This window comes from Gracilinanus agilis, chromosome 4 (genome assembly GCF_016433145.1).
Source record: "Gracilinanus agilis isolate LMUSP501 chromosome 4, AgileGrace, whole genome shotgun sequence".
NCBI lineage: Eukaryota > Metazoa > Chordata > Mammalia > Didelphimorphia > Didelphidae > Gracilinanus > Gracilinanus agilis.
This window is the reverse complement of record NC_058133.1, coordinates 104,981,316-105,007,011: the sequence shown is the minus strand read 5'-3', so window position 1 is coordinate 105,007,011 and position 25,696 is coordinate 104,981,316. Positions and strand designations below refer to the sequence as shown.

General features: G+C 35.3%; 1 protein-coding gene across 3 annotated transcripts in view; it reads left to right on the top strand.

Moving 5' to 3' along the window:
* The window catches only part of KDM5B (lysine demethylase 5B), a 71,858-nt gene that overhangs the window by 33,357 nt on the left and 12,805 nt on the right, over window positions 1–25,696 (top strand). For all 3 annotated transcript variants that reach the window (XM_044676354.1, XM_044676353.1, XM_044676356.1), the window contains 15 exons: window positions 1,996–2,092; window positions 3,322–3,431; window positions 4,453–4,611; window positions 5,587–5,706; window positions 6,641–6,799; window positions 7,541–7,722; window positions 8,926–9,088; window positions 10,600–10,719; window positions 12,336–12,530; window positions 15,030–15,211; window positions 15,400–15,524; window positions 16,925–17,075; window positions 17,180–17,294; window positions 20,015–20,370; window positions 22,305–22,443. In XM_044676354.1, the coding sequence (XP_044532289.1) occupies window positions 1,996–2,092; window positions 3,322–3,431; window positions 4,453–4,611; window positions 5,587–5,706; window positions 6,641–6,799; window positions 7,541–7,722; window positions 8,926–9,088; window positions 10,600–10,719; window positions 12,336–12,530; window positions 15,030–15,211; window positions 15,400–15,524; window positions 16,925–17,075; window positions 17,180–17,294; window positions 20,015–20,370; window positions 22,305–22,443 (2,373 nt within the window). The remainder of the gene's footprint in view (window positions 1–1,995; window positions 2,093–3,321; window positions 3,432–4,452; window positions 4,612–5,586; window positions 5,707–6,640; window positions 6,800–7,540; window positions 7,723–8,925; window positions 9,089–10,599; window positions 10,720–12,335; window positions 12,531–15,029; window positions 15,212–15,399; window positions 15,525–16,924; window positions 17,076–17,179; window positions 17,295–20,014; window positions 20,371–22,304; window positions 22,444–25,696) is intronic.

Genomic DNA, 25,696 nt, shown 5'->3' with positions numbered 1-25,696 from the left:
TTAGGAGATAAAGGGATGGAGAAATACTCATATAAAAATTGCTTAGTAGCAGAACTAGGAATGAAGTGAAAGCTTTGTATTTTTTCAGTGGTCCATGTTTGTGATATCTTGTACCACTTGAGCTAGAAAATGGGGAGATTACAGAATAAAAAGTGGTAGTAGTAATCTTTGTGTTTTTCATTTTGTGAAATGAGAGGGAAGAGGAATGGGGGAACTAGTTTGTTTTTTTTAAAGAATTTTATAAAGGAGTACAAGAGAACTAAATAGAAAACTATAGCTTTAAATTGTATTATCTTAAGATTCTCATAGGAAAGAATATTTTATAATAAAGTTTGGATATGCAAGACTTTGAATTACTATCTGACTAAATCTCTGGGCTCAGAGAATGTATTCCTGAAAAAGATTGGCTCTTGGAATCTAAAAGGAAGGCTCAAATTTTAGTAACTTTCTGAAACACTTAACTGGCTATTGGAAAAAAGATTCTAGCTTCATTTTTTTTTTTAGTTGAAAATGTATATGTGTAGAATTGCTTTCCTCAGATTATTGAAGATTTAGAACACTTTTTGTTTTAGAATTTAGACTATATTTACCTTAACAAGAAACCATCTCAGACCTTGGAACAGAACAGGGAAAAGCCAAATATTTGAATATTTGAATCCTATAGACATACCTAAAGTTAGCCTATCTCTTAAGTCTTTTTACCTTATTTTTGCCATAAAATTGTTTTATAGTCACTGTGTTAGAAAGATAAGCATTTTGTGGCCTTGTAGATTCCTAGGTTACTTATACTGTATTACATAGTGATGATTATCAGCCATGGGAAAAAGTTCCTTTGCTGTAATACATATATACATGGGAAATTCTTATAGTCCATAAAGATTAGACCATGGGCTATGGAAAAAAAGAATTTGGGGAGTTTGATCCTTTTGGATAGAAATTTTTTTCTTGTTTAAATACATCAATGGTATCATACTCCTCTTTGAGCCTCTTTAGTTTTCCCTTTCCAACCACCCTCTTTCAACAGGGAGGCCCTGAAGGATGAATGATTTACCCACATTCAGAAATACTTTAAAAAAGCACAGACACCCCACAATTACAAAAAGAAAAAGAAAATTCCGTTATCGAGTGATTCTTGCTGAAAGAACGCCCTTTTGTTGGGGTATGACTTTGGCCCTGCTCCACATGGATCTCTTATCACCAGATGGGGGCCCAGATATTCTCTTCCATTAAAAATGAGAGAGCACTTGCTTGCTGTAGTTCTGAAAGCTAACCTGGTTTCACTGTTGACCTCACCCCTTTTGATCTCCCTTTAAGTCTGTTTCCAGTTCCCCTTTCCAGATCACAACCTCAAACTGTTCCCCTTGACCCTTCAATGCTCTCCTCCCCATCTAACAGCCTGGTCTAGATTCTGAAGGCCCTCCTCTAGAATCTTTTTCTGTCTTGAAATTCACTTTCTATGGGAAATATTTACCTATAAATACGAGAGTCTATGTCATCTATAGAGCCCTAAAGAATAAAATCATCAGTAATGTGGTTCATTAGTAGTTTGAGGGAAAGGGGTTACTATAAGCAATGAATACAAAATTTTAAGGGAAATGATTTATTTCCAGTTGACAGTGAACATTATGCCAGGATAAAGATATATTAACATACCATCTGGGCCCTCGCCTATTGGTAATAAAATGAAGGGAAGGGAAAGTGTTAGTAAGAATTTGGAGGATAAGATGTGAGGAAAGGAAGTTGAGGCCATTTATACAGGAGCAGTTCTCAGAATTGATTTCAGAATTGATTTCTGATTTTCTCTGTGTTTTTCATTCTCCTTAATGATATAGAGTTCTAAATAGAGTCCCCAAATGAGCTGAAGGTCAATATTTCCTTGATAGCTGTTGGAAAGAAAATGTTAAATTACATCTTTATTGTAATTAAGTACCTTTAGCTTCCACTTATAATGTTTGAATGTACCAATTTAATCAAATATTGTGTTACTATTTAAAGGCCACTAATATTAAAACAGAACCAGGAGAGGCTCCAGAAGTCAGAACTCATAATCTGAGACGCCGAATGGGCTGTCCGGTCCCAAAGTGTGAAAATGGTAAGAATTATTAATGAGAGAATGAAGAAGCAAAAATAATAGAACTCAAAGATAATTATTTTAAATATATAGTTCCCAAATGTAGTTTAGTTGTAATCTTAAAATTCAATTCAGTAATTGTTTTAGTATTTATTGAAATTACAACTTGAAAAAATATTTGACTAATGATTCATTTCAGTTGGTATAGGCAAATACATTTTTCTCTAATCAGTGAACATTTTGGGTGGTATTCTGCTTCTTAGCTTACCTACAGAAACTGATTTCACCTTCTATTACTACATCTCTTGAGACATTTCATTGCTTCACACTTTTTGGGGAGAATGGGACTAGGGAATGAATAAAACATTTTTATCTGGGGGAGGTTTGAGTATGGAAAGTAAACCCAGAAGTTAGGTTTTAAAATTATCTTTGGAATTCATTGAGTAATACTTGCCCTCCCTCCTTTGATCTAGATCAGAGAGACCTTGAGTTACTTTGCTTTAGAGGTAAATTTATAGGCTTTGGGACTATTTTGAAAGAAATTCTTTGTAAGTCAGGCATTCTTCTTAAGGTTCATTTAACATAAATGGATGATGCCATTAAAGTATTGATAGAAGTACATATTTCACTGTGAATCTTTTAGTTTTTAGTCTCTAATTAAATTGTCATATTTTAAATTCCCTGGTCTTTGGAAATAAGAATTGAAACCAAACGCTTAAAAGACTGGGTGAGGCAATCCAACCAGAATTCCAAAGGACTCCTGATGAAACATGCACTTTCCTAATAAGAGAACTGATAGATTCAGTACAGACTGAAGTCTCTCCTCCTTTCGAACCCCCCCCCCCCCCCACCTCTGAGAGAATTCTGAACAGAAAATAAACTTGAATTAAAAATGAAAAAATGTCTAGAAAAATGATAGTAGAAGGCATTAAAAATGTGAAAAATTTTAATTGGGTGTCATCTGTGTGGTCAAATCATTCTTTGTGTATTGGGCTTAAATAAATCTCATCTTAAATATATTGTGGTTCCAGAGAATGTTCCAGAGAAACTTGAACTCATCATTTTATTAGCATATTTTGCAATATTGGAACATATGGCATGATACTTTGCTTACTACTGGAAAATAACTATATATATTCAGTAGCATTTGTTATAGTTGAAAAAAATAATTTCACATATATAAAGTAATGACCAGGTGTGGGAAAGTATAGTATAGAAAGATTTACTTTCTTTTGGGTTACTTCCAACAGAAAAAGAGATTCGGGGCACAATAAAAAGAGATACTGTTGAGAAGAAAGAGCATGCTGGAGAAATTGAGAAGGAGAAACCCAAGAGTCGTTCTAAGAAAAGCACAAATGCTGTGAGTCATCTTCCTTTTCATTATATATCCTAGCTTGATGATGAAGACATCTTCTTGCCTTTACCCAGAAGATCAATTTATAGCATTTTTTCTAGGGATAATTATGGGATAGGGTGATAGGCTTAAATCAAAAGATAATGTATTCAAGAATTCAAAAGATTGCACTAACCAAAAGGCGTCAAGTCTAAAAAGTCAGCAGTTATTTTGGGGGCTTGTAAGTGTTCCCCTATTTATTGATGGAATTAGATTAGTGTATAGGCCTTAGATTATGCTTTATGAGTCATTGCAGCACTGATCTGCATTTCAGAGATAAGACATGCTCATGAACATAGGTTTCCAGACAATATGGAAAAGTCTATTTACACAGAGCAACATCATTCAGCAACTCTTAACAATCAGTCCACTTGAATATGAGCTATAAATTGATTTCCCCCACCATTGGCACAATTTCAGTCCCTTTTTCCTATAGTTCAAGATTACAAAGATTTTGTAGCCATTAGTATAGCTGAATAAGTCAAACCATGTTTCTGGCCCTGTTATTTTCAAGTCATTTGGTCTATTGAATTTTCTTTTGGGAAGAGGAGGGGCACAATTTGCCCATTTAAAATATAGAAATAACAGGAAATATATGAAATCTTTATAGCTCTTTATGATAAAAGGCATTTTTCTACAAAGTTTCCCATTTTGTAGTTGCTAAATAAGAAATAGAAAGATTTATTCACATTAAGATTCTTCATTTGGAAATTATTGAAATGAAGCAAACTATGATTTTCTTTGTACAACCGTTTTAGACTAAGTTGGATAAATGCAGTTTCAAATGCTTTGGAATGATTGTTCTTTTTAGGTTAGTTATTTCATATTTTGGTTTTAGTTAAATGTAAAGTTTGAATGAGTTTGAATGTTTCTCAAAGATTTAGTCACAGTTTTGGAGGTTGGGATGAGGAGGGAAATGAATAGAATTTTATAAAATCAGATCTAAGTGCATACTGCTCTGTTCAGAAGACAATTTCTAATATTGCAGGTGGATCTATACGTCTGCCTCTTGTGTGGTAGTGGCAATGATGAGGATCGCCTTCTTTTGTGTGATGGCTGTGATGATAGCTACCATACTTTCTGCCTGATTCCACCTCTTCATGATGTTCCTAAGGGAGACTGGAGGTGCCCTAAATGTTTGGCTCAAGTAAGAACTTAGTATTTGGGTATTGCTTTAACAAATGCAGCGAGATAGATTTAAACTTTTTAAAATTAAATTTTATTCATTTCATTTAAACTTTCTTTTTTTTAAACCCTTACCTTCCTTCTTAGAATCAATACTTGTGTATTGGTTCCAAGGCAGAAGAGTGGTAAGGGCTAGGCAATGTGGGTTAAGTGACTTGCTCAGGGTCACACAGCTAGGAGAAGTGTCTGAGGCTGGTTTTGAATCTAGAGCTTCCTATCTCTGAGCCTGCCTCTCAATCCACCGATCCACCCAGTTGTCCCCAATTTAAGCATTTCTTCAAGTAAAGAGATAAATCCTTGCAACACAAAACAAATTCCCACATTGGGTATTGAACTTTTAGAAAAAGAAACAAAAGAAGGGCTGAATGATTGAAGCCGGTGACAAAACCAGAGAGGGTCAGGATGGACAGGTAGCCCTGAAGATGTTTCGTTTCATTCATTCATTCTTTCATTCCTTAAACCCTTAACCCTTTAACTCTTTAAACCCTTAACTTCTGTGTATTGGCTCCTTGGTGGAAGAGTGGTAAGCGTGGGCAGTGGGGGTCAAGTGACTTGCCCAGGGTCACACAGCTGGGAAGTGTCTGAGGCCGGATTTGAACCTAGGACCTCCCATCTCTAGGCCTGACTCTCAATCCACTGAGCTACCCAGCTGCGCCCCCTGAAGATGTTTTAATAAAGGTTTACATGAGAAAATGACAAGCAGTATGACCTCTCAAATTTATGAGCAATATTTTGTTTTGGTTAACATTTTTATTAGATTAACTAGATTGCAATATTTTACACCTTCTATTATGTCATGTTTACCTGTTGAAATTATCTAGTCTATAGACCTTGTAAAAAGAAGTACTTTCTTCACTAAAATTTTGTTAGTTTAGAAGAAATTCATCTTTTTCTGTTGTCACTTTAGTGAAAATAACTACCTCTTCTCTTGTTTTAGGAGTGTAATAAGCCTCAAGAAGCATTTGGTTTTGAACAGGCAGCCAGGGACTACACACTCCGAACTTTTGGGGAAATGGCAGATGCATTCAAGTCAGACTATTTCAACATGCCTGTTCATGTATGTATATTGCTTTAATATATTTGAATCTCTGCTAACTTAAAAGTAATTTCAAATCTAGATCATGATAGATAGCATATAATAATAGTTGACATTTTGCATGTAGGCTGTTTTACCTTTAACACAGGGAATAAATTTGATATTTCTTGCTAAACTTAAATTTTTACAGTCTTATACATTTCATAGTGTTTTTGAGTATGAGTATAACTTCATTTTGTTATGACAACCCTTTTATCATGTTGACAGAGGTCATCTGAAGGAATGGGTGATTAAGGACTCGCTAAAAGATGTCCTTGAAATTACTTTTTAGAACTTGAATGTAGGCATTTAGTAAGCCTATCATTAATTCCATTATATTTTGCTGCTATAGCATTATTACTCCTTGTACTTGTATCCTGTCTCCCAAGTCATACCCACATTTTCTCTATATGTGTATTAAGGCCATCGGAGGTGGGACCAGGGAATTCCTGGTTCTCTAAAGACTGTTGATTTTAGTTTCCTCATCTGAGAAATGTTAAACAATACCTGTAATCCCTCAAATGTTTGTAAATGTATGTGAAAAAAATGTTTCAGAAAGTATATAAAATATTATAAGATTAAGGACCAGGGTAGCCATGTAATAATAAAGTAAATTGTGTGAGAAAGAAAAGCTTCCATTATTGATTGCCAAACAACATTGTATGTTGATGGTAGGGGGATTCTGAATTCCATTATAATTTAGAAACATTACTTTTAGGGAGTGGAATTGTTACTTGCTTTGATCCTTGGACCATTGGTAGAAGGGGTGCTTAATTTTTCTTAGAGCAGTTGTTATGCTTCCTGTAAAATCTAGTACCATAAGAACTGGGTCATGGGCAGTTTTAGAAATGGAGCTTTTGGTGAGAGAATTCATTCCTTGTCTCCTCTCCTCTCCTTTCCTTTGTTTCATTTCCAGATGGTTCCCACAGAGTTGGTAGAGAAAGAATTTTGGCGTCTAGTAAGCACCATTGAAGAGGATGTCACAGTGGAATATGGGGCTGATATCGCCTCAAAAGAATTTGGCAGTGGCTTTCCTGTACGAGATGGGAAAATAAAACTCTCCCCTGGGGAGGAGGTAGGGTTCCAAACCTCTGACATAGGTTTCAGAATGTTAAAGAAAACGGCTTGCTAGGGATCATTCTTTTATGGACATCCTTTGGAAATTGCATCAGTACATTATTATAGGGAATGTTAAAGGCCTATGTTTGTACAAATGAGTTTGTTTTTTATTTTAAATTTTATTTAAATATTTTAAATTTAAGTTATGTTATTTGTAATTCCCATTTAGTTGGCCTAAAACAATTTTTAACTTCTGGAAATTATTCCTTAGAGTACACTTTCAATGATCTTAGAAGATCTTTTCAAATGTTGAATAAATACTTAATGCAGTCATATGTTGAACTAGAAGCTTTAAATTTATCTGTACTAGAGATTCTGACTGGTAGCTGCAGAAGAGGGTACACTTGGAGAGGAAATACTTTTCCTATCCTCTACAAATTTTTAGAAGATAAGATTTTGTAAAAAAGCTGCTAATTGGTTTGCATTAGGAAATCAATGTACCACTCTCTTAAAGGAGGTTGTTCAGATAAAAAATAAGTTGCCTTCAAATTTCTTAACAGCCTGATCAAATCTGTGAAATTTATGACTGATTAACCTTTCTAGGAATTATAACCTACCCAATACAAAATTGATCAACTTCATCTGGAGTGCTGATCCTTATTCAACTAAAATGACCCTCAAGTAAACTCATGATTCTGTAGGCAAATTAGTTTAAAATTGATGAGACAAGCTGAAGTTTTTGTCCTTCATTTTTTAGGAATATCTTGATAGTGGTTGGAATTTGAACAACATGCCTGTGATGGAGCAATCTGTCCTTGCTCACATTACTGCTGATATATGTGGCATGAAACTGCCCTGGCTGTATGTAGGAATGTGTTTTTCTTCATTTTGTTGGCATATTGAGGACCATTGGAGCTACTCAATTAATTACCTGCACTGGTAAGAAATCCCAAATGGAATTTTAAAGTAGGGGAAGTAGGTCTTTTATAACCAAATACTTGCTCTTTTGGGTAATGAGACTGACCTCTCTGCCCCCTATAGTTATTTAGTTTTTGTTAGCAGAGTTACTGACAGGTTATTGACTTAGGAAAATGGCTGTATGGTAGCTTATTTCTTCTTTTGGGAAGGACAAATGTTAACGAGTCTCCATTTTCTTTCTCAGTCACACTGCCTTTTTTCTTGTACTACTTTGGACTATCGGGGTTGGTTTTTCAGATAGGATATCTTTTAAAAAGAAAAAAAAATCATCTTTTCCTTCAGTGGTTATGTTAATACTAGCTCATTCTTGCCTTTTTTTTGTTTTGTTTTGTTTTTTGTTTTCTGGCTTACCATACTATTAATACTTATTTGAAATCTTATGCCTACTTATTTCTTAGTGTTGTGAATTACTTAGGTGAATCCCCTAAGTTCTATCTACTTTATACTACTGCTTTCTGACCCTCTCAAAAATAAAACTGCTTCTCTCACATCTGGTTTTCCACATATCCCTTGCTCTGTTAAGTACAGAAATTGTATAATGATCTATATAATAGCCTACTCAGATCCCTACATACAGAGTTTTAAGTGCTACAAAGCAAAGGGTATCAGTTAGCTTGTGTATGTAGCGCAATATCTACCTTCCTGGGCAATTGCTCTCAGCTATAGAGGAAGATTATACTTCCTAGCGATATCACAAATTAATTGATTGACAGTGTAAAATACTTTTAGAAATTGAGCTCTGTAGAGATGCTAATTGTTATATTAGCTTTCCTTTAACCTCAGTTGTCAAAATGGGGATTTTGACAGATTGCCCATCCCTTATTCACCCCAAATTCCAGGCCAAATCTGGTATAAAAAATAGTATCAGCAACATGTCCTAGACTTTTGATATTGCAGGTTGTTAGAAATCTAGTTATCTAATTGTTTTCTAAGGGGTTAAAAAGAACTCCTATCAACAGATTTTCTTTTACTTAACAACTTGACGAAAAAATAGTGTATGCAGATAGAGCACATGTTCTGCAAGTTGTTCATTGATTGACTATACCCTTATGGCACATTCATTTGAAGCAGGCCCTGAAAATAGGAAGGTAGAGAGAGGGAATGGGAGGAGAGGGAATGATGGAAGGGACTGTTTCATGTTTTTTTCCCCTAATCTATTTGTAGGGGGGAGCCAAAAACCTGGTACGGAGCTCCAGGATATGCAGCTGAGCAGCTGGAAGATGTAATGAAGAAACTGGCTCCAGAACTCTTTGTGTCCCAGCCAGATCTCCTCCACCAGCTTGTCACCATCATGAACCCAAATACCCTAATGGCTCATGGAGTGCCTGTATGTTCTGGGCTCATTCCTTTGTACCACTCTTCTTGTTTTGTTTTTTCTCCTTCCCTTTCTCTTACATTCACTATTTCTGCTGGGCATTGAGTCAACTATAAGGATTTCCTGTAGCATAATTTGATAGAAGAAAAAGTATTTAAGTGTATTTTGGTAACATATATTCCCTGAATCTAAGTGAAATTCTTAAGGTGATGTAAAAGCCAATTCAGAGTACAGCCAATAGTTAAATACACTATTATAAATAAGGGAGATAATCTTGTCAACTTAGACCTCTTGGTTTTGTTTTGTTTTGTATTGGCCTACCCAAGTGCCTTTCTGTAGGCTGCCTTGAGAATAAATATATAGTTCCTAGAAATATGGAGACCAAGGATTATAGATTCAGAATGGAAAGTGACCTAGTACACTTAGTCCAATATCCATTTTACAAATAAGGAAATTGATGATGAGAGGTTGAGTGAAATGGCTAGGTTCATGCAGGTATGAACATCAAGGTCAGATTTACAGCCAGGCCCTCTTGCCTGCAAAGGCATTATTCCATATAAATCATGCATCCTTGATCACAACTGTTGGGTTCAGTAATAGTATCCATTTTTGGGTACCAAATTATAGGAAAGAGGGATGAGCTAGAATATCAGAAGAAGGTGATGTGGGTCTTGACAGGACCAGAGGTCATGATATACAAGTGTTAGTTGAAGGAACTGTGAATGTTACAAAATGAATTTAAGTAAAAAGCCTTAGGATCATTTGATGGTCATCTCTGAATACTTGCAGGCATTCTATGTAGAAAGTGGATTAATTGGCTTTGTTTTGCTTGACCTGCCCATAAAAGACCAGGAGCCCTGAGTGAAACTTTCAAAGAGCTAGGTTTCAGTATGATAGAAGGAAAGATTTCCTAGGTACCTACTTAATGCATTAAATGGACTGGAAGACTTGGAATTAGGAAGACCTAAGTGTAAATCTGGCCTCAGATTCTTTAGTAATTGTGTCACCCTGGGTGACTTCAGTGGAGTTTCTTGCAGTTTAACCTTTTACAAACATTAGAAAAACACTCTGATGTTATCTTTTACCCTAGTAAGAATAACCAGAAACCTATGTTTGATTACAAATAATGTATGTGTGACCTAAAATTTAGATGATTATGTAAGTGATTCCCAAAATGCCCAGATGGAATTTCCTTTAATATTTTAGCTAAACATTTGCTATAGGTCATTGTCATCATCATAGTAGGACTGTTATTATAGCTTAAGCTTTAGGTTGTTTTAGGTTAATTTTTAGCCATATTATTTCGATGGGGAGGAAAATAGAGATTGTGATTAACCTGTGTTATTTAGTTTCTACTCATGTCTTAGGAAAACCTATATAAGAAGTAATCTCTAAATCAGCCATTTATCTACTTGGTTACTTTTTCCCATTACCATCCAATGTCAAAATGACCTATCTTTAATTAGCTTCACATGCTATATACATTTTGTCTCTCTCATATATATTCTTTGTGTTTTTGTTAGGTTTACCGAACTAATCAGTGTGCTGGTGAGTTTGTGATCACCTTTCCAAGAGCCTATCACAGTGGTTTTAACCAAGGTTTCAATTTTGCTGAAGCAGTTAACTTCTGTACTGTTGATTGGGTATGCACTATCACATTTTTTAAAATTTTAAAAATTTATCTTTATTTTATTCTAATAACAAATATACATGTAAGTTTTCCAAAATTATACCATTCAGGTTGTCTGCCTTTTCCCACCCGGGGTTGACAAGCAATTCCACTAGTTTATGCATGTTTTTTTAAACCCTTACCTTCCATCTTGGAGTTAATACTCTGTATTGGCTCCCAAGGCAGAAGAATGGTAAGGGCTAGGCACTGGGGGTTAAGTGACTTGCCCAAGGTCACACAGCTGGGAAGTGTCTGAGGCCAGATTTGAACCTAGGACCTCCCTTCTCTAGGCATGGCTTTCAATCCACTGAGCTACCCAGCTGCTCCCCATATTATTCATTTATAATCTTAAAACCAAAGCCCCAAATCCTATACCTTTATGTTTTCATCTGCATTCCTACTCTGACAGACTCTACAGGTGGCTGTATAGGTGGGATAGCATTCTTTGTCACAAGTTCCTCAGAATTGTCCTGGATCATTGTATTGCTGTTAGTAGTTAAGTCTGTCACATTAGATCATCCCACAATATTTCAGTTACTATGTAAAGTGTTTTCTCCTGGTTCTGCTTATTTCACTCTCCATCAGTTCATGTAGGCCTTTCCAGCTTTTTCTGAAATACTGTTCATCATTTCTTATAGCACAATAGTATTGCATCACCATCATTTACTACAATTTGTTCAGCCATTCTCCAATTGAAGGGGACATCCCTTTAGTTTCTAATTCTTTGCCACCACAAAAAGTGCAGGTTTAAATAGGTCCTTTCCCATTTTTTATAGTTTCTTTTGGATATAGAACTAGTGGTGTTGCTGAATCAAAAGGATGTATTCTTTTGCCCTTTGGGCATACATAATTCCAAATTGTCTTCCAAAATGGTTTGATCAATTCACAACTCCACCAGCAAAGTGTTAGTGTATACTAAGACATATTGAGTATTTTTGGATTTATTGTGTCCTTGTATAAATTATACTTCTATATTTTAAAAATCACCATATGTATATTTGCTTAAAAATGTATATTTTAAAAATTAGCAATAGTTTTAATTACTTTACTTGTTTAATTATATTAATGGTTAGTTTGCTACCACAGCGTTTTAAAAAATATTTTAATTTAAAAAAAAATATATCAATTAGGAGCACTATTTGTTTTGAGCTTTCAAGAAACTTAGATTATAAAATGTTAGGTTGTAAGCTTCCTGAGGGTAGGACTTGTTTTTTGACCTATAATACCTACTATTTTTGCACAATTGCTTGGCACATAACTTAGTAAATATACCTATTTTCCCCAACATTTCTCTTAAATAGCCTCTTTGTTTATGAAGTCTGACATTTTTCTCATATTACTTATAGAAAAAAGTTTCCTGAATCAAATCACTAATTGAACCAAAGGATTTAGTAGTGTGTGAAGCTATTTAATAGAATTGTTTTAATTGTTTCCTTTTTATGCATTACCATAAGCTATGTATGATTGATTTCCAAAACATACATTTATGAGATCATCCACTTTATAAAATGACTTATATTCATATGGGGAGAAGGGGCACATTAATGCAATTTGACTTTTTTCCTTTGAAATGTTTGTCTTTTGATATAGTTGCCATTAGGCCGTCAGTGTGTGGAGCATTATCGACTGCTGAACCGATATTGTGTTTTTTCTCATGATGAGATGATTTGTAAAATGGCTTCCAAAGCTGATGTACTAGATGTGGTGGTTGCTTCAACTGTTCAGAAAGATATGGCCATTATGATTGAGGATGAAAAGACTTTAAGGGAGACTGTTCGCAAGTTGGTAAGTTTTATGTGGATTAAAGCTGTAATGCTTGTATTCTCATTTTAGAAACTTTTTTTTTGCAGCCGGATTTAGTGGTTAATTTTACTTGTTAGATCATTTCTAATAAGTTCCATTAGAGGGGGCAGCTGGGTGGATCAGTGGATTGAGAGCCAGGCCTAGAGAAGGGAGGACCTAGTTTCAAATCTGGCCTCAGACACTTCCTAGCTGTGTGACCCTGGGCAAGTCACTTAACCCCCATTGCCTAGTCCTCTTCTGCCTTGGGAACTAACACACAGTATTTACTTCAAGACAGAAGGTAAGGGTTAAATTTAAAAAAAAAAAAAAAAAAAAAAGTAAGTTCCATTAGAGAAATTGTAATTTTCTCTCTCCTGCCTCTCTTAAAAAAAAAAAAAAAAAACTTTTTGGGTAAAGGTCAGTTTAATTGTGACTTTTGCCTTTTGAAAATGTTTTAGAATTGTATGCCAGTATATAGGTGTTTTTGGTGGACATTAAAGAAAAAAAGGCAGTGTCTGTAAAATTGAGTCCTTGTGTTTTAAAAATAGTCCTCTGAGAAGAGTTCCTGACAAGGAATAAAAAAAAGCTTTTGAGTCCTTTTGTAATACAGATTTTAGCATTGCTCATGTTTGGCTTAGGTCTAACCTGTCAGTTGCCCTAGATGGAATATTGAGGGTGGCATGCACCATGTGGCAGATACCAACTGGCAGTTGAACTGAGTATAAAAAGCCCTGGAAATTCAAGGCTGGGTTCTGTTTCTCCCTGACTTCACCCTGGGTACTCACTTACCCCTAACACTCCACCCCTCCACCCCCTGAACCCCCTACCCTCCCAACTGCAGAAGAACGTGGGAATTGGACCTTAGGATAGAGTAGGGTTTTAGGAACTATCTTTAAGAGCAAATCAATATTATCTTACAAAATTAGCCAATAGATCTACTGAATTTGCTAATTTGAGACAGCTTTGCTCTGGCAGTGGGCTGCCAAAACCTTCCTAGTGTCAGCCAAAACCTTCCTAGGACCTTCTTCCAGCTTCAGCCAGTGATTTCATAGCAACAGATTAGTGCTACCAAGCCCTCTTACCATTTCCTTGTTCCTTCCCCAGTGATCAATAAATCCCATAGCCTTTAACCAGAGAATCTTGTGGTTATTCCCATACCATTCAAAGGCTAAGGAAGATGGGCAACAAGCACGGAATTCTGAGCTGTTAAGGTTCAAACAAACTCCATAGTTAAGGAGCGAAGTCCTACATCCACTTCCTGCCAGTCTGCCATAACCAATAAGAGACTGTTTCCTCAGCAGGGAGGGGCTGCCTGCCTAACACCTTAAAAGGAGCCTAGTTGTAGCAGTGAGGTTTCACTGGGCACTCGGCTTTCAGGGATTGGATCCTTGTACTTTCATAAGCAAGTTTCATACTCAATTGAGGTTGCCCACTCATAACAACTTAACCAACCACCTGCTAACCTGTTTATTGGCTCAAGACCCCCTTTGACCTCAACCCCCTTTATAACATTTTCCATTCACTGGGGAAATCTATTGAAATGGGTCAGATATATACCTAAATATACCTCTAAAGAGTATGGATGATTCCCTAGACTTTCTTATTGTTCCTGAAAAAACCATGAGTCCTAGTGACTTATCAAAACAGGCAAAAATTTTCTGAGGTAGGATTTGACTTGAGATCTTCCCTACTCCGAATCTTAGTACTTTATCTACTATGCTACCTACTTACCTATCTTTTTATATTTCCTGGAATGATTATGTAGATACTTATTTTCTAGTCCATCTTTTAGGTTCTCTGGAAACAAAAATAAAAATATTTTTTCAATTTTATGTTAATAAAGATCTAAAGGAAGAAAATTTTCCATTCTTTTTCATGATCTATTTTATTATCTAATAACTCGGTGAATATTTTTGAAGATTTTTTTTGCCTCTAGTGGAAATAGTAAAAAAATAGAAACCTCTTTTTTTCTTTCTTATAACTATTTAAAATAAGACTAGAAACCCAAGACAAGTAATTCCTATTCAGTCCCAGTTTTAGACCTTGGTTCATTTCTGTTGGCCTTCCCTGAACAATTCTATTCTGTGTATAAGTGAAGTTCTCAATTTTTAATATAGTCTAGTATGAACCTGATTAGTATAAAGTAGAATGAACATTTTATTTTGAAGTTTCTTTATTCTATAAATTCCTTATATCAGGTCGGGATAAGAAATTAAATAGAGATTTTGGGGGAGCTTTTTGGAAGCTGTAGACAATACATGAAGGGTAGCAGATGTCACAGGAAAAGTTTAGAAGTCTTTGTAGACTCATGAAGTAGTTTAAATCTATTCTGCTACATCTTTGCTCTCCCAAACCCTTTCTGAAGTTTCTGGTTCATTTAATAAATATAAAGTATTATCTGTTTGTTTCTGTGCTTGCTTTCTATGTTTGTTTGTTTCTGTGCTTGGTGGTTTACACAATCATTTTGGAGATCTAAAGCAAATTTTTTTTTTTTTTTGGTAGGGAGTAATCGATTCAGAACGAATGGATTTTGAACTGTTACCAGATGATGAGCGCCAGTGCATAAAATGCAAAACCACATGTTTTATGTCTGGAGTGTCCTGTTCTTGTAAACCTGGCCTGCTGGTGTGTCTGCATCATGTAGAAGACCTATGTTCTTGTCCTGCCTATAAGTATAAGCTGGGGTAAGTAGAAAGAACTATTTTCATGGAGTATGTGTTAAAAAGAATAGTGTCATGCTTAAGAATGTGTTCATGAGAGTATGCCCTTTTTTCTACTTAATAAAATCACTCTATAAATTAATAGAACTCATTTATATTTGGAGTGGAAAATGTTTTATAAGTCATATTGAATTAGGTTTTCTTTCTTCTAGGTACAGATACACTCTGGATGATCTATACCCCATGATGAATGCCCTGAAACTCCGAGCAGAATCATACAATGAATGGGCAGTGAATGTGAATGAAGCTTTGGAGGCCAAGATCAACAATAAGAAAAGTATGTGATTATAGCAAAGAGAGGAATAGGATGGAGTGGTTTGTGCTCATCCAGAAAACAAATGGAACAATGATTATTAGCAATTGATTTTGTCTACTATGATTTTTAAATGTTTTTCTTTTTAGCCAAATCTTAAGACTAATGGCAGATTTTTAAGGTTGGGTCACCATGGTTATAGATCTAGTTGTCTTTTTAAGAGGGTATAATCTGTTACTTACAAAGCAAAATACAGATAACACCTTTGATTTTTGTCTAAACCTCTTTCTACTTTGTATTCAAACTGAAAGCGTACCTATATCTAGTATTAATTTTACTTTTTATGACCCTTTGTTGCCTTAACTACTGAATGAAACATCTGAAAACTCCTATACTGAGGGGTTTTATATTTGTACATAGAATCCCATAAGATCTTAGAAATGTAGCTGGAAGGACAAGTATATATTTTACCAGAAATGGAAATAATATTTTGACTTTGAGGCGATAGCATTTCATTTGATTAAATGAGGGAAATGAGGTCTTTATCATGGTATAGGAAGTATTTGAAAACAAAAGTTTAAATATCCCTTACATATTATGGAGTTTAAGGTTTCTGTACTCCCTTTGATCTGGAAAATCCTCATAAAATTGTTTTTAGCCCTCTGTTCCTACCAGAGAAATTGTATGAATTTTTCCTTTTCTTTTATGGGGTGTTTACTGTGGAAGAAATTGTGTATATTTATGGTATTGAGAGATAAAATATGTTGCTGTTATACAATACTACACGTTTTATGCAATTCTGAGTTTCTAAACTTTTCCTGTGACATCTGCTACCCTTCATGCATTGTCTTCCAAAAAGCTCACCCAAAATCCCCATTTAATTTCTTATCCTGACCTGCAGTATATGATACTGCAATAGGGAAAGTCACAATATGGATGCGTTCTCTTTTTCTTCTTATACTTGCCATTATCCTTGGAAGCAGTTGGTTTCTTCTCTTATATCTCCTATAATCCCCTTCAAGGCCTTTGCTGCCACTAGGCCTTGTTATTTTATGTCCCTCAATATCTTACTATCCTTATATAACAAGAATGCTAACTGAAGTCTCCTAGATAATTTTCTACCTTTTTTATAAGCCACATTTTTTCCATTCTATAGTTCCAAGTGTACATTTTACTTGTAATGATATATATTGAAGGTCAGTCCTAGACTTAATTTCTCCTGTGTGTAATGCATGTTCTAAAGACTATTAGACATATGATATAGTTGTCATTCTGTGCACATATATTTATTTGGGGAAATAAAAGATAAAGCTAAATCAATGGGCACTCTTGGAGGGTTAATTGCTTACAAATCAGCACTACATATAAGTATTTTTATTATTTTAAAAAAAATCTCCTTGTTTATGTGCTTTTGTTATCTCCAGGCCTTGTCAACTTCAAGGCTCTTATAGAAGAATCTGAAATAAAGAAATTTCCTGACAATGATCTTTTGCGCCATCTTCGCTTAGTCACTCAGGATGCTGACAAGTGTGCATCAGTGGCACAGCAGCTGCTCAATGGCAAAAGGCAGACAAGGTAATGGACCCAGCAATTTTGGCTTAGGATAGATGATAAATGAACACACCAGAAGTCCATAGCTTATTGAGACTTGTTTTAATGAGATTTGATTATTTTTGCAGGTACCGTTCTGGTGGAGGGAAATCCCAGAATCAGCTGACAGTCAATGAGCTCCGACTGTTTGTGAAACAGCTCTATGCTCTTCCATGCATTCTCAGTCAAACGCCACTACTGAAGGTGGGAAATCAGGATGGGGGAAAGAGAGCAAGATTTCACTTCTTTAGATTTCTTTGTAGATATTTGTGTCTGGAAATATTTTCAATTCAGAATACTGTGTGCATAATAGTGTACCAGACCTTTGAAGAAATGGCTATTTTGGTATAATGATTACCTGATATGATTTGATATTGAAAGGAATTGATATCTATTTTAGTCTCAAGGTCTCTACGGATTCTATCTTGAGTGGTCATCCATTTTAGTGTATACTAATTGACTATTGGAAAAAATGATACTTGAAGTTATTAGGCTAGAACTGAAGTTTCTTATCTCAATTACTGTTTTTATGGGCATTTTCTCTATCTGTAAATAGGCATAATCATACTACTGATTTCAAGATTGTGGAGAAAGTGCCTTGTAAAACTTTTAAAGTGTTAATAGTTAAGTATTTTGCATGCTTATGCCTTTTAGAGTCAGGCAGAATAGCTTAGTGTCTAGAAAGCTGGCCTCAAAATCAGGAACACCTGGATTCAACTCCTATCCGTGACATATACTGCCAATGTGACCTTTCTTGGACAAATCATTTCACCCCTCTCTGGGCTTAAATCAATTCTCTAAATCTTAAACTGAAAAAAAATTTCCCCTGCCTTGGGAGAGGAAGTTTCCTCATGGGAGTTCTCTAAACCAGTGAAATCATAGGTTCTTATCTATTGCCCGTGTACTTCAAAAAAAACTCCTAATTTTGGAAAATTTATTTTCTTCTTCACTCAGGAGAAAGGGATGGGCAGACAGTAGGAAGCAAAAAAAATTTCCATATTGGCTATATACAAAAAATAGATGTCTATATCAGGAGCTTGGTAGCCACATGTATACTTAAAATTTTTTTTATTAATAGAATTTATTCCCCTTTATATCAGCCCTACCCTCCCTACACCATAGAAAGAATCATTAGGCAAACAGATATGTGTATATATTGATCATGTCTTTCATGCTTCCATTTTTAAGTTCATTTTCTGGAGGAGAACATTCATAAATTATTCTTCAAATATCAAATCTGTAGCTGTATATAACATTCTCTTGGTTCTGCTCATTTCACTCTTCATTAGCTCATGTATTTCTTTCCAAGTTTTTAAAAAATTAATCTGATCAGTGTTTCTTATGGCACAATGATATTCTGTCATAGTCATATGTCACAATTTAGCCATTCCTTAATCGATAGACATCCCTTTGATTTCTCATTCTCTGCCACCACAAAGAACTGCTATAAATATTTTGTATTATGGGTTCCTTTCTTTTTTTTCCTGATTTCCTTGACCCAGCTAAGGATATACCACATAGTTTTATAACTTTTTACTTGAATCTCTAGGATTTTTCACATATACCATCATGTCATCTACAAAAGGAGATAAGTTTTGTTACCTCTTTGCCCATTCTGAATTCCTTCAATTTCTTTTTCTTATTATTTTTACTAACTTTTCTAATACTGTGTTAAATAATATTGGCGATAATGAGCATCCTTATTTCACTCTGATCTTGTTGGGAAGGCTTGTAGGTTATCATATTGCATATAATACTTGCTGATGTTTTTTTAATTTAATTTAATTTTTTAGATAATTTTTTTCAATGGTTACATAATTCATTGTCTTGCCTTCCCCCCCCCCCCCCCCCCAACCCAACCACCATGCATTTCCACTTGATAATTGCTCTAGGGTGGTCGTTTAGAGTCTACATCCCAAATCATGTCTTTATCAACCCATGTGTTCAAGCAGTTTTTCTTTTGTGTTTCCACTCCTGCAGTTCTTCCTCTGAATGTGGGTAGCATACTTTTCTATAAATCCCTCAGAATTGTCCTGGGTCATTGCATTGCTGCTAGTACAGAAGTCCATTACATTTGATTATACCACAGTGTATCAGTCTCTGTGTATAATGTTCTCCTGGTTCTGCTCCTTTTGCTCTGCATCATTTCCTGGAGGTCTTTCCAGTTCACATGGAATTCCTCCAGTTCTTTATTCCTTTGAGCACAATAGTATTCCATCTCCAGCATGTACCACAATTTGTTTAGCCATTCCCCAATTGAAGAGCATCCCCTTGTTTTCCGGTTTTTTGCCACCACAAAGAGCGCGGCTATAAATATTTTTGTCCATGTCTTTTTTCCTATGATCTCTTTGGGGAACAAACTCAGCAATGGTATGGCTGGATCAAAGGGCAAGCAATCTTTTAGCGCTCTGGGCATAGTTCCAAATTGCCTTCCAGAATGGTTGGATCAGTTCACAACTCCACCCTTGCTGATGGTTTTAGATAGAAGCTTCATATCATTGTAAGAAAACTCCCATTTTTATCTATGCTTTTATCTATTGTTTTAATAGGAATTGAGTGTATTTTATTTTTGATTTTTATGTCTATTCATTTATGGAATTGGTCAATAGTTTTTCTCTCTCACTTTTTTTCCCCCTTCCTGGTTTTAGATATCAGTATCACATTTGTTTCATAAAAGGAATTTTGTCAAACTCCTTCTTTACCTATTTCAAATTTCTTATATTGGAATTAGTTGATCTTTAAAAGTTTCATAGAATTCACAGTCACATGGACTTATTAACTTAATGTGGCTAAATATCACGAGAAATTAAATGAAGTTTTGCAAAATTGACATTTGTCAATTTTTAAACAGAAGATAATCAAAAAGTATCTTTACTAAAAAGTATCTTTTTTTTGTGTTTGATTTTCCATCTCATATTTTTCAGGATCTCTTGAATAGGGTGGAAGATTTCCAACAACATAGCCAGAAACTGCTATCAGAAGAAATGCCCAGTGCTGCTGAGCTACAAGAGTTGTTGGATGTCAGCTTTGAATTTGATGTTGAGCTTCCACAACTTTCTGAGATGCGCATCCGTCTAGAACAGGCCCGTTGGCTAGAAGAGGTTCACAGAGCTTGCTTAGACCCCAGCTCCCTTACCCTTGATGATATGAGACGTCTCATAGATTTGGGAGTGGGACTGGCTCCATACTCAGCAGTGGAAAAGGCCATGGCGAGGCTACAGGAGTTGCTTACTGTATCAGAACATTGGGATGACAAAGCCAGGAGCCTCATTAAAGCCAGGTGAAACCAAATTTCATTTTTTTTCTCCATTTGATATTGGATAGGAGGAAAAGGTATTTAAAAAATAAAGCAAAATCAGCATATTAATTTTTTTCATGATCCATACGTTATAAAAAAGCTAATATCCCAATATTAGAGAAAGTTAGGTAGGAAGAGTTGGAGCTAAAAAGAAGCTCTTAAAATTAAGGGATGCTTATGGATTCATCACTGAGCTTTATTATTCTCTAGGGACTTTTGATAAGAAATCCTTTTGGAAGTGAGATTTTTGTTCTGGATTTCTTTAAAAATTGTGTAAATCCAATTGTTCCAGAATACCATTCATCATTTTGGGAGGAGAGAGGAGAGCAACTATCAGTTGATACTTAAAGTTATAATTGTTAAACAACAAATTAAAAGTTATCATGTTACAAGTTTATAAGGAAAAACTTAATTATATTTATTCAAACATGGAAAATGTTACTTCTTTAGATACTGATCCTCTCCACAGGATAACTTAGGCAAGTTTGCACTGGAGATTGTATATTGGACTAGATGGTGATGTCCTTTTTTAAAAAAAATCTTTTCTTAATGTCTTAGTAACAAAGGGAAAGGGCTAGGCAAACTTAGTTAAGTGATTTACCCGGGATCATATAGCTAAGAAGTGACTCAGGTTAGATTTGAACCCACGTACTTCCCAACTCTAGGCCTGTTGATCTAATTACTGTGCACTTATCTATCCAAAGATGGCCTTCTAATTCTAAGATTTGGTGATTTGTCCATATACTATTGATTATTTCCTTTCTTTTTCAGTGTGACTGATTTTAATAATGTTAATTTCTGGCCATGGAACAGAACACAAAATATAAATGAACATGGAAATTGAACTTGGCCCTGTCTTCGTTAGTACTATGTGCTAACCACCTGAGTTCATTTACTAGTTTTCCAATTACTTTTTTTGAGTTAAAGCATTGATAGTCGAAGACAAGCATATTTTGCTATTGCACCAACTTATCACATTTTAAGCTCAAGTAAATTAAATGTATGTTATTGTTTTATAGGATTTAGAGCTGAAACAGATAAGAGCAGATAGTCTGAACCCCTAATTTTACAGGGGAGAAACTGACTGGAGAAAGAAAGTAATCTGTCCGTGGTCAATGAATAAGAATTCAAATTTATTCTGGCTCTGAATGTAGTTTTTCCCTTGTCATCAAGCGGCAGGCTCCTATTTCTCCTACCACTCTATTATATGGTAATTCTCACATCCTGCTTCTCCTCCTGGCTACCAGTATTTATGCTATATGTTCAACCAACAGGTTTCTATGAACTTCCCACTTAATTTTCTGTTTTATCCATTCCCCAAAGCATTTGGAAAGTCATCTGATATTTTTTTTTCCATTGCTCTTCCAAGTACCTCTTTATTGTTTTCTGTCCTCTGGAGGTTAGTAGAAGAATATATCCTCTTCCTCCCATACTCTGGGTGGGACTTAAAGATAGAAAAGAGACTGCTCCAGTCCTGCTTCTGCCCTGTTGTCCTTGGGAATGGATCTGAGTTGATGTATTTTGGCATGTACCTTTTTGTACAGATTGTGCCTAACTTCCTCTGTGGACGTGGAACTATCATGGTGTTATCCTTCAAATGGATCATTTCTCAGTAATACCTTCATTGTGCCAAGAACAAGGCACTGTTTCAGGTGTCCTTTTTTCCTCCCCTTCTCACCCCCTCCAAAAAAAAAAAAAAAGCTTTTATTGTAGACTTTTCAGCCATTTGGGCCTAGCCATTACTTGCTAAAGCTAAGTAATCATATGCCTTAGAAGTGACTGCTCTCCTTAGCCAATTGTATTTGAAATACTCAAGATTTTTGTGATACCAGTATTTTTCTAGTCCTCTGGTTTTAGTATGTAAAGTGAATTTGACACATCAGATGCTCAATGAGTTGCATATCTCATTTTCATAGACCACGACACTCATTAAACAGTCTTGCAGCAGCAGTCAAGGAAATCGAGGAGATTCCAGCATACCTCCCAAATGGCCTTGCTCTGAAAGATGCTGTACAGAAAGCCAGAGATTGGCTTCAGGAAGTAGAAGCCCTTCAGGTTTGTCTAACTTAAAAAACAAAACAAACAAAAACAAAAAACCCAATTGTGGTTCTGTTTTGACTTGTTCCCTATGTGTATCTACCATAAATCTCTTTGGTATCCTATATTATATAAGACAAGGGACCATTATGAAGGTTTAATTTTAGCATGGTACAATTCTAGGTTAATGTGGCAATATTAATGGTCACATTAAATCTTAAATTGAGGTTTCTTGCTATCCTCTAGTGCTCAAGTCCCATTTTCTTTCACTTCTCATCCAAATTAGATTTGCTCAGACCAGTTGTTTATTCTTGTTAAACCTGTGTGTCTTTTTTTCTTGACTAAGCCTATATACTGTTATTGGAGTGCAGTGTAAAGAGAAGAATAAAAGGAGTGGCAGAGTTAGAAGTTGGGTGAATTATGAAGAGAGGTCACAAGTGGGCTTGGTGATTTGAATTTTTTGACTATGCTTAGATAATGAAATAGGTCTCAATCTATAGAATTTGTTACTTTTTAGAAACTCAGGTCCAACAGATACATTACAGAATATTGCAGCTGGTTGATGCTGGTATTTTGAAAAGTGAACCATGAAATTTTAATTTTTAAAGCTCAGATGGAGGTGAAATATGCTGCTTGTGATTTTTTTTTCCAATTGCTGATTAATTTGGCAATTCAAAAATTAAAATGTCAGGCTTGTGATTATTTTAAAATTTACATAAGAATATCAAATCCAACAATGTAGTGATTTGCTGTTTTCTTGACACTTGTGTAAGTGTTGCTAAAGAATATCTGACCTCACTGATCTATTCTATGTAAGAGGCATGAGTAGTTTCCTGGAAGAAAAAAGTTACTAATTTTTAATTATTAATTATTTGATTTAATTAATTGTTAATAAGTTAAACTTATTACCAACATGATCAACTTAAGTTATTGGCATGGTTGCATGCATTACTCTTGTGTTTACTCTGTATAAATTGGATATTTCCAGTTTATTTTAAATGTCATTGACCTGTCTATAACTTGATAGGCCAAGTAAATCCAGTTCACAATATCCTCATTGTGAGAAGAACTGGTTAGGGTGGGGTCGTGTTTGGGAAATTTCATTGTCTCTGAATATTCTTCCTACTCATATCAGGGTCAAGAACTAGAAAAGGCAAGAAACTCAGCCTTTCATTAGTACAAAGCCCACTATTAACTTGTCAACTAAATCCAGGTCAGTTAATAGACATTTTCCCCTAGGATCTGTCTCCACTGTGGTAGAGATAAACAAAAGTTAATTATCTTTGCCTGTGAAGGATGACTTGTTTTTGTAGATACATTTTATTCAGCCTTTGCATTTTACTCGGCCCTTTTCCAGGAAGTAGCAGTGCTGCAACTAGAAGTGGTCTTCATTGTGACTTTGGATAGACAGGTCTAGGGGGTTTATTTCCAGCAAGAAGATATCATGTGTTTGCTTGAATATTCTTCTCTCTTTGGACTGACTTTCCTCATTCTGAAAATGTGAACAAATTCAACTAAATCTCTGAGATTCTTTCCACTTTTAACATTCTAGGATATTATAATTCTATAGTCAATAAAAATAATATAAATATAATTTCATGTTCTGTAAATGGAACCAGTTTGAAGCATATATTGATTTAATTTGGAGTGATAGGAATTGCAGTGGTACTTAATGAAACCCCCTTGGGCCTTCTTGATGTTTTCTCCCACACTAGCACTTAAAAATTTTTCTTTTTTGTTGTGCTATGAACTTTATCTTGGGTAAAGATTTGATAGGACTGGTTGTCTAGAAGTTGAATTTTATAGGTAAGTCTTTGTCTCCCTTTCATATACTGTCATGTTTTATGCTTACTTTACATCTGGATGAAGCATTGATTATAGTTCATAGGGCAAAATTTTATCCATTTAACTTGGGACTGTGGAGGAAAAATGTAATAGCTGGATTATAGCTGACTCTTCCTAATTACCTTCTTAGAATACTCTTGGAGCAAGGGTAGCCACAAATTTAAGCTTTTTGTCTCTGCTACCTGAATGAGAAGTTAGCTGTATTTTTCAGTTCACGTCCTTGCATGGTTTGTAGATGCTTAAGGCATCATAGCCGGCTAAATACTACATGGAAGCCCTAGGATAATAGAGTTGAAATGGACCTTAGAGTTCATCAAGGAGCTATTCTCTAAATAATCTCTGAGTTAGGTATATATATATTCTTGTTTGAAGGGATTAAGCCTTAGAAGGCAATTGTTAGAGGTGGGTTCTTGGCCAAGACTTCTGTCAAACAAGCTACACTTGGGCGGCTCTTGTAAGAATTCTGAGATTGAAATGAAATTCAAAGACAGAGTTCACTACCTACCCCATGTTCAACATTTAATAAATTAGTGGCTGGTTGATCATGAACAAGTCATTTAGTGTTTCTCTAACTTAGTTTCATAATTTTTAAAGTGGGAATTGATAGTATTTTCAAAAGTAGTCCATTTTATGATATTAAAATGGGAATAACAATCCTTAATTTTTGTGTGTTGTAAGTCTAGAAAATGGTGCAAAAGTGAAAACCACAAATGGAAAATGGGGCAGAGATTTAGTTCCCAGGTCCTTCAAAAGATAACTCTTTTGCTGGAAATTATTAAAAATAAACTTTTCTGCATAAAGTTTCTTATGATATAACAAATTATAATAATTTGTACTTTTCTAACGCAGTAACCATAAACAATCCATCAAATTCTGGGAAGAGGAGAAGTTACACTGAATGGGATGGGAAGTGTTAGTTTGGCCCCAAGGTCAAAAAGGGAAAAGGCAATCTGCCAGCTCTAATCATCTCACTTTCAGCTTTGTGGTTAAACTGTTCTCCAATTTGTTTTCAGAACTCATAGTCTGATGATTGATAAGGGGAGTCTCTCAGGTACAGTGAGATTGGACATCACTGTTAGATACTGGGGAGCACGGTAGCACACAGCTCAAGAGGCCCACAAGCTTAGCTATTTTTCCATTTCTCCCCCTTATCTCACAGTTGAGAAGTTACTCTAGCATTTTCTGTAGTGGATTCATGAATACTTTCCTCCTTTTTGTGGCTATAAACTTGCCTGTACTGTTCCTAGCCTGAATGTTCCTGGTTATCAACTTGAAAGTGAAAATGAAGTTACTTAATAACATCATGTTAATCAAAAGCAAAAGTGTGAAGTTGTTCAGGATTATTTATGATTGTTGTGAGGATAGCCCTCTCTAAACATTACCCACGATGTACAACATGCTCTTTTCCCCTGTTCCTTTAGCCGTC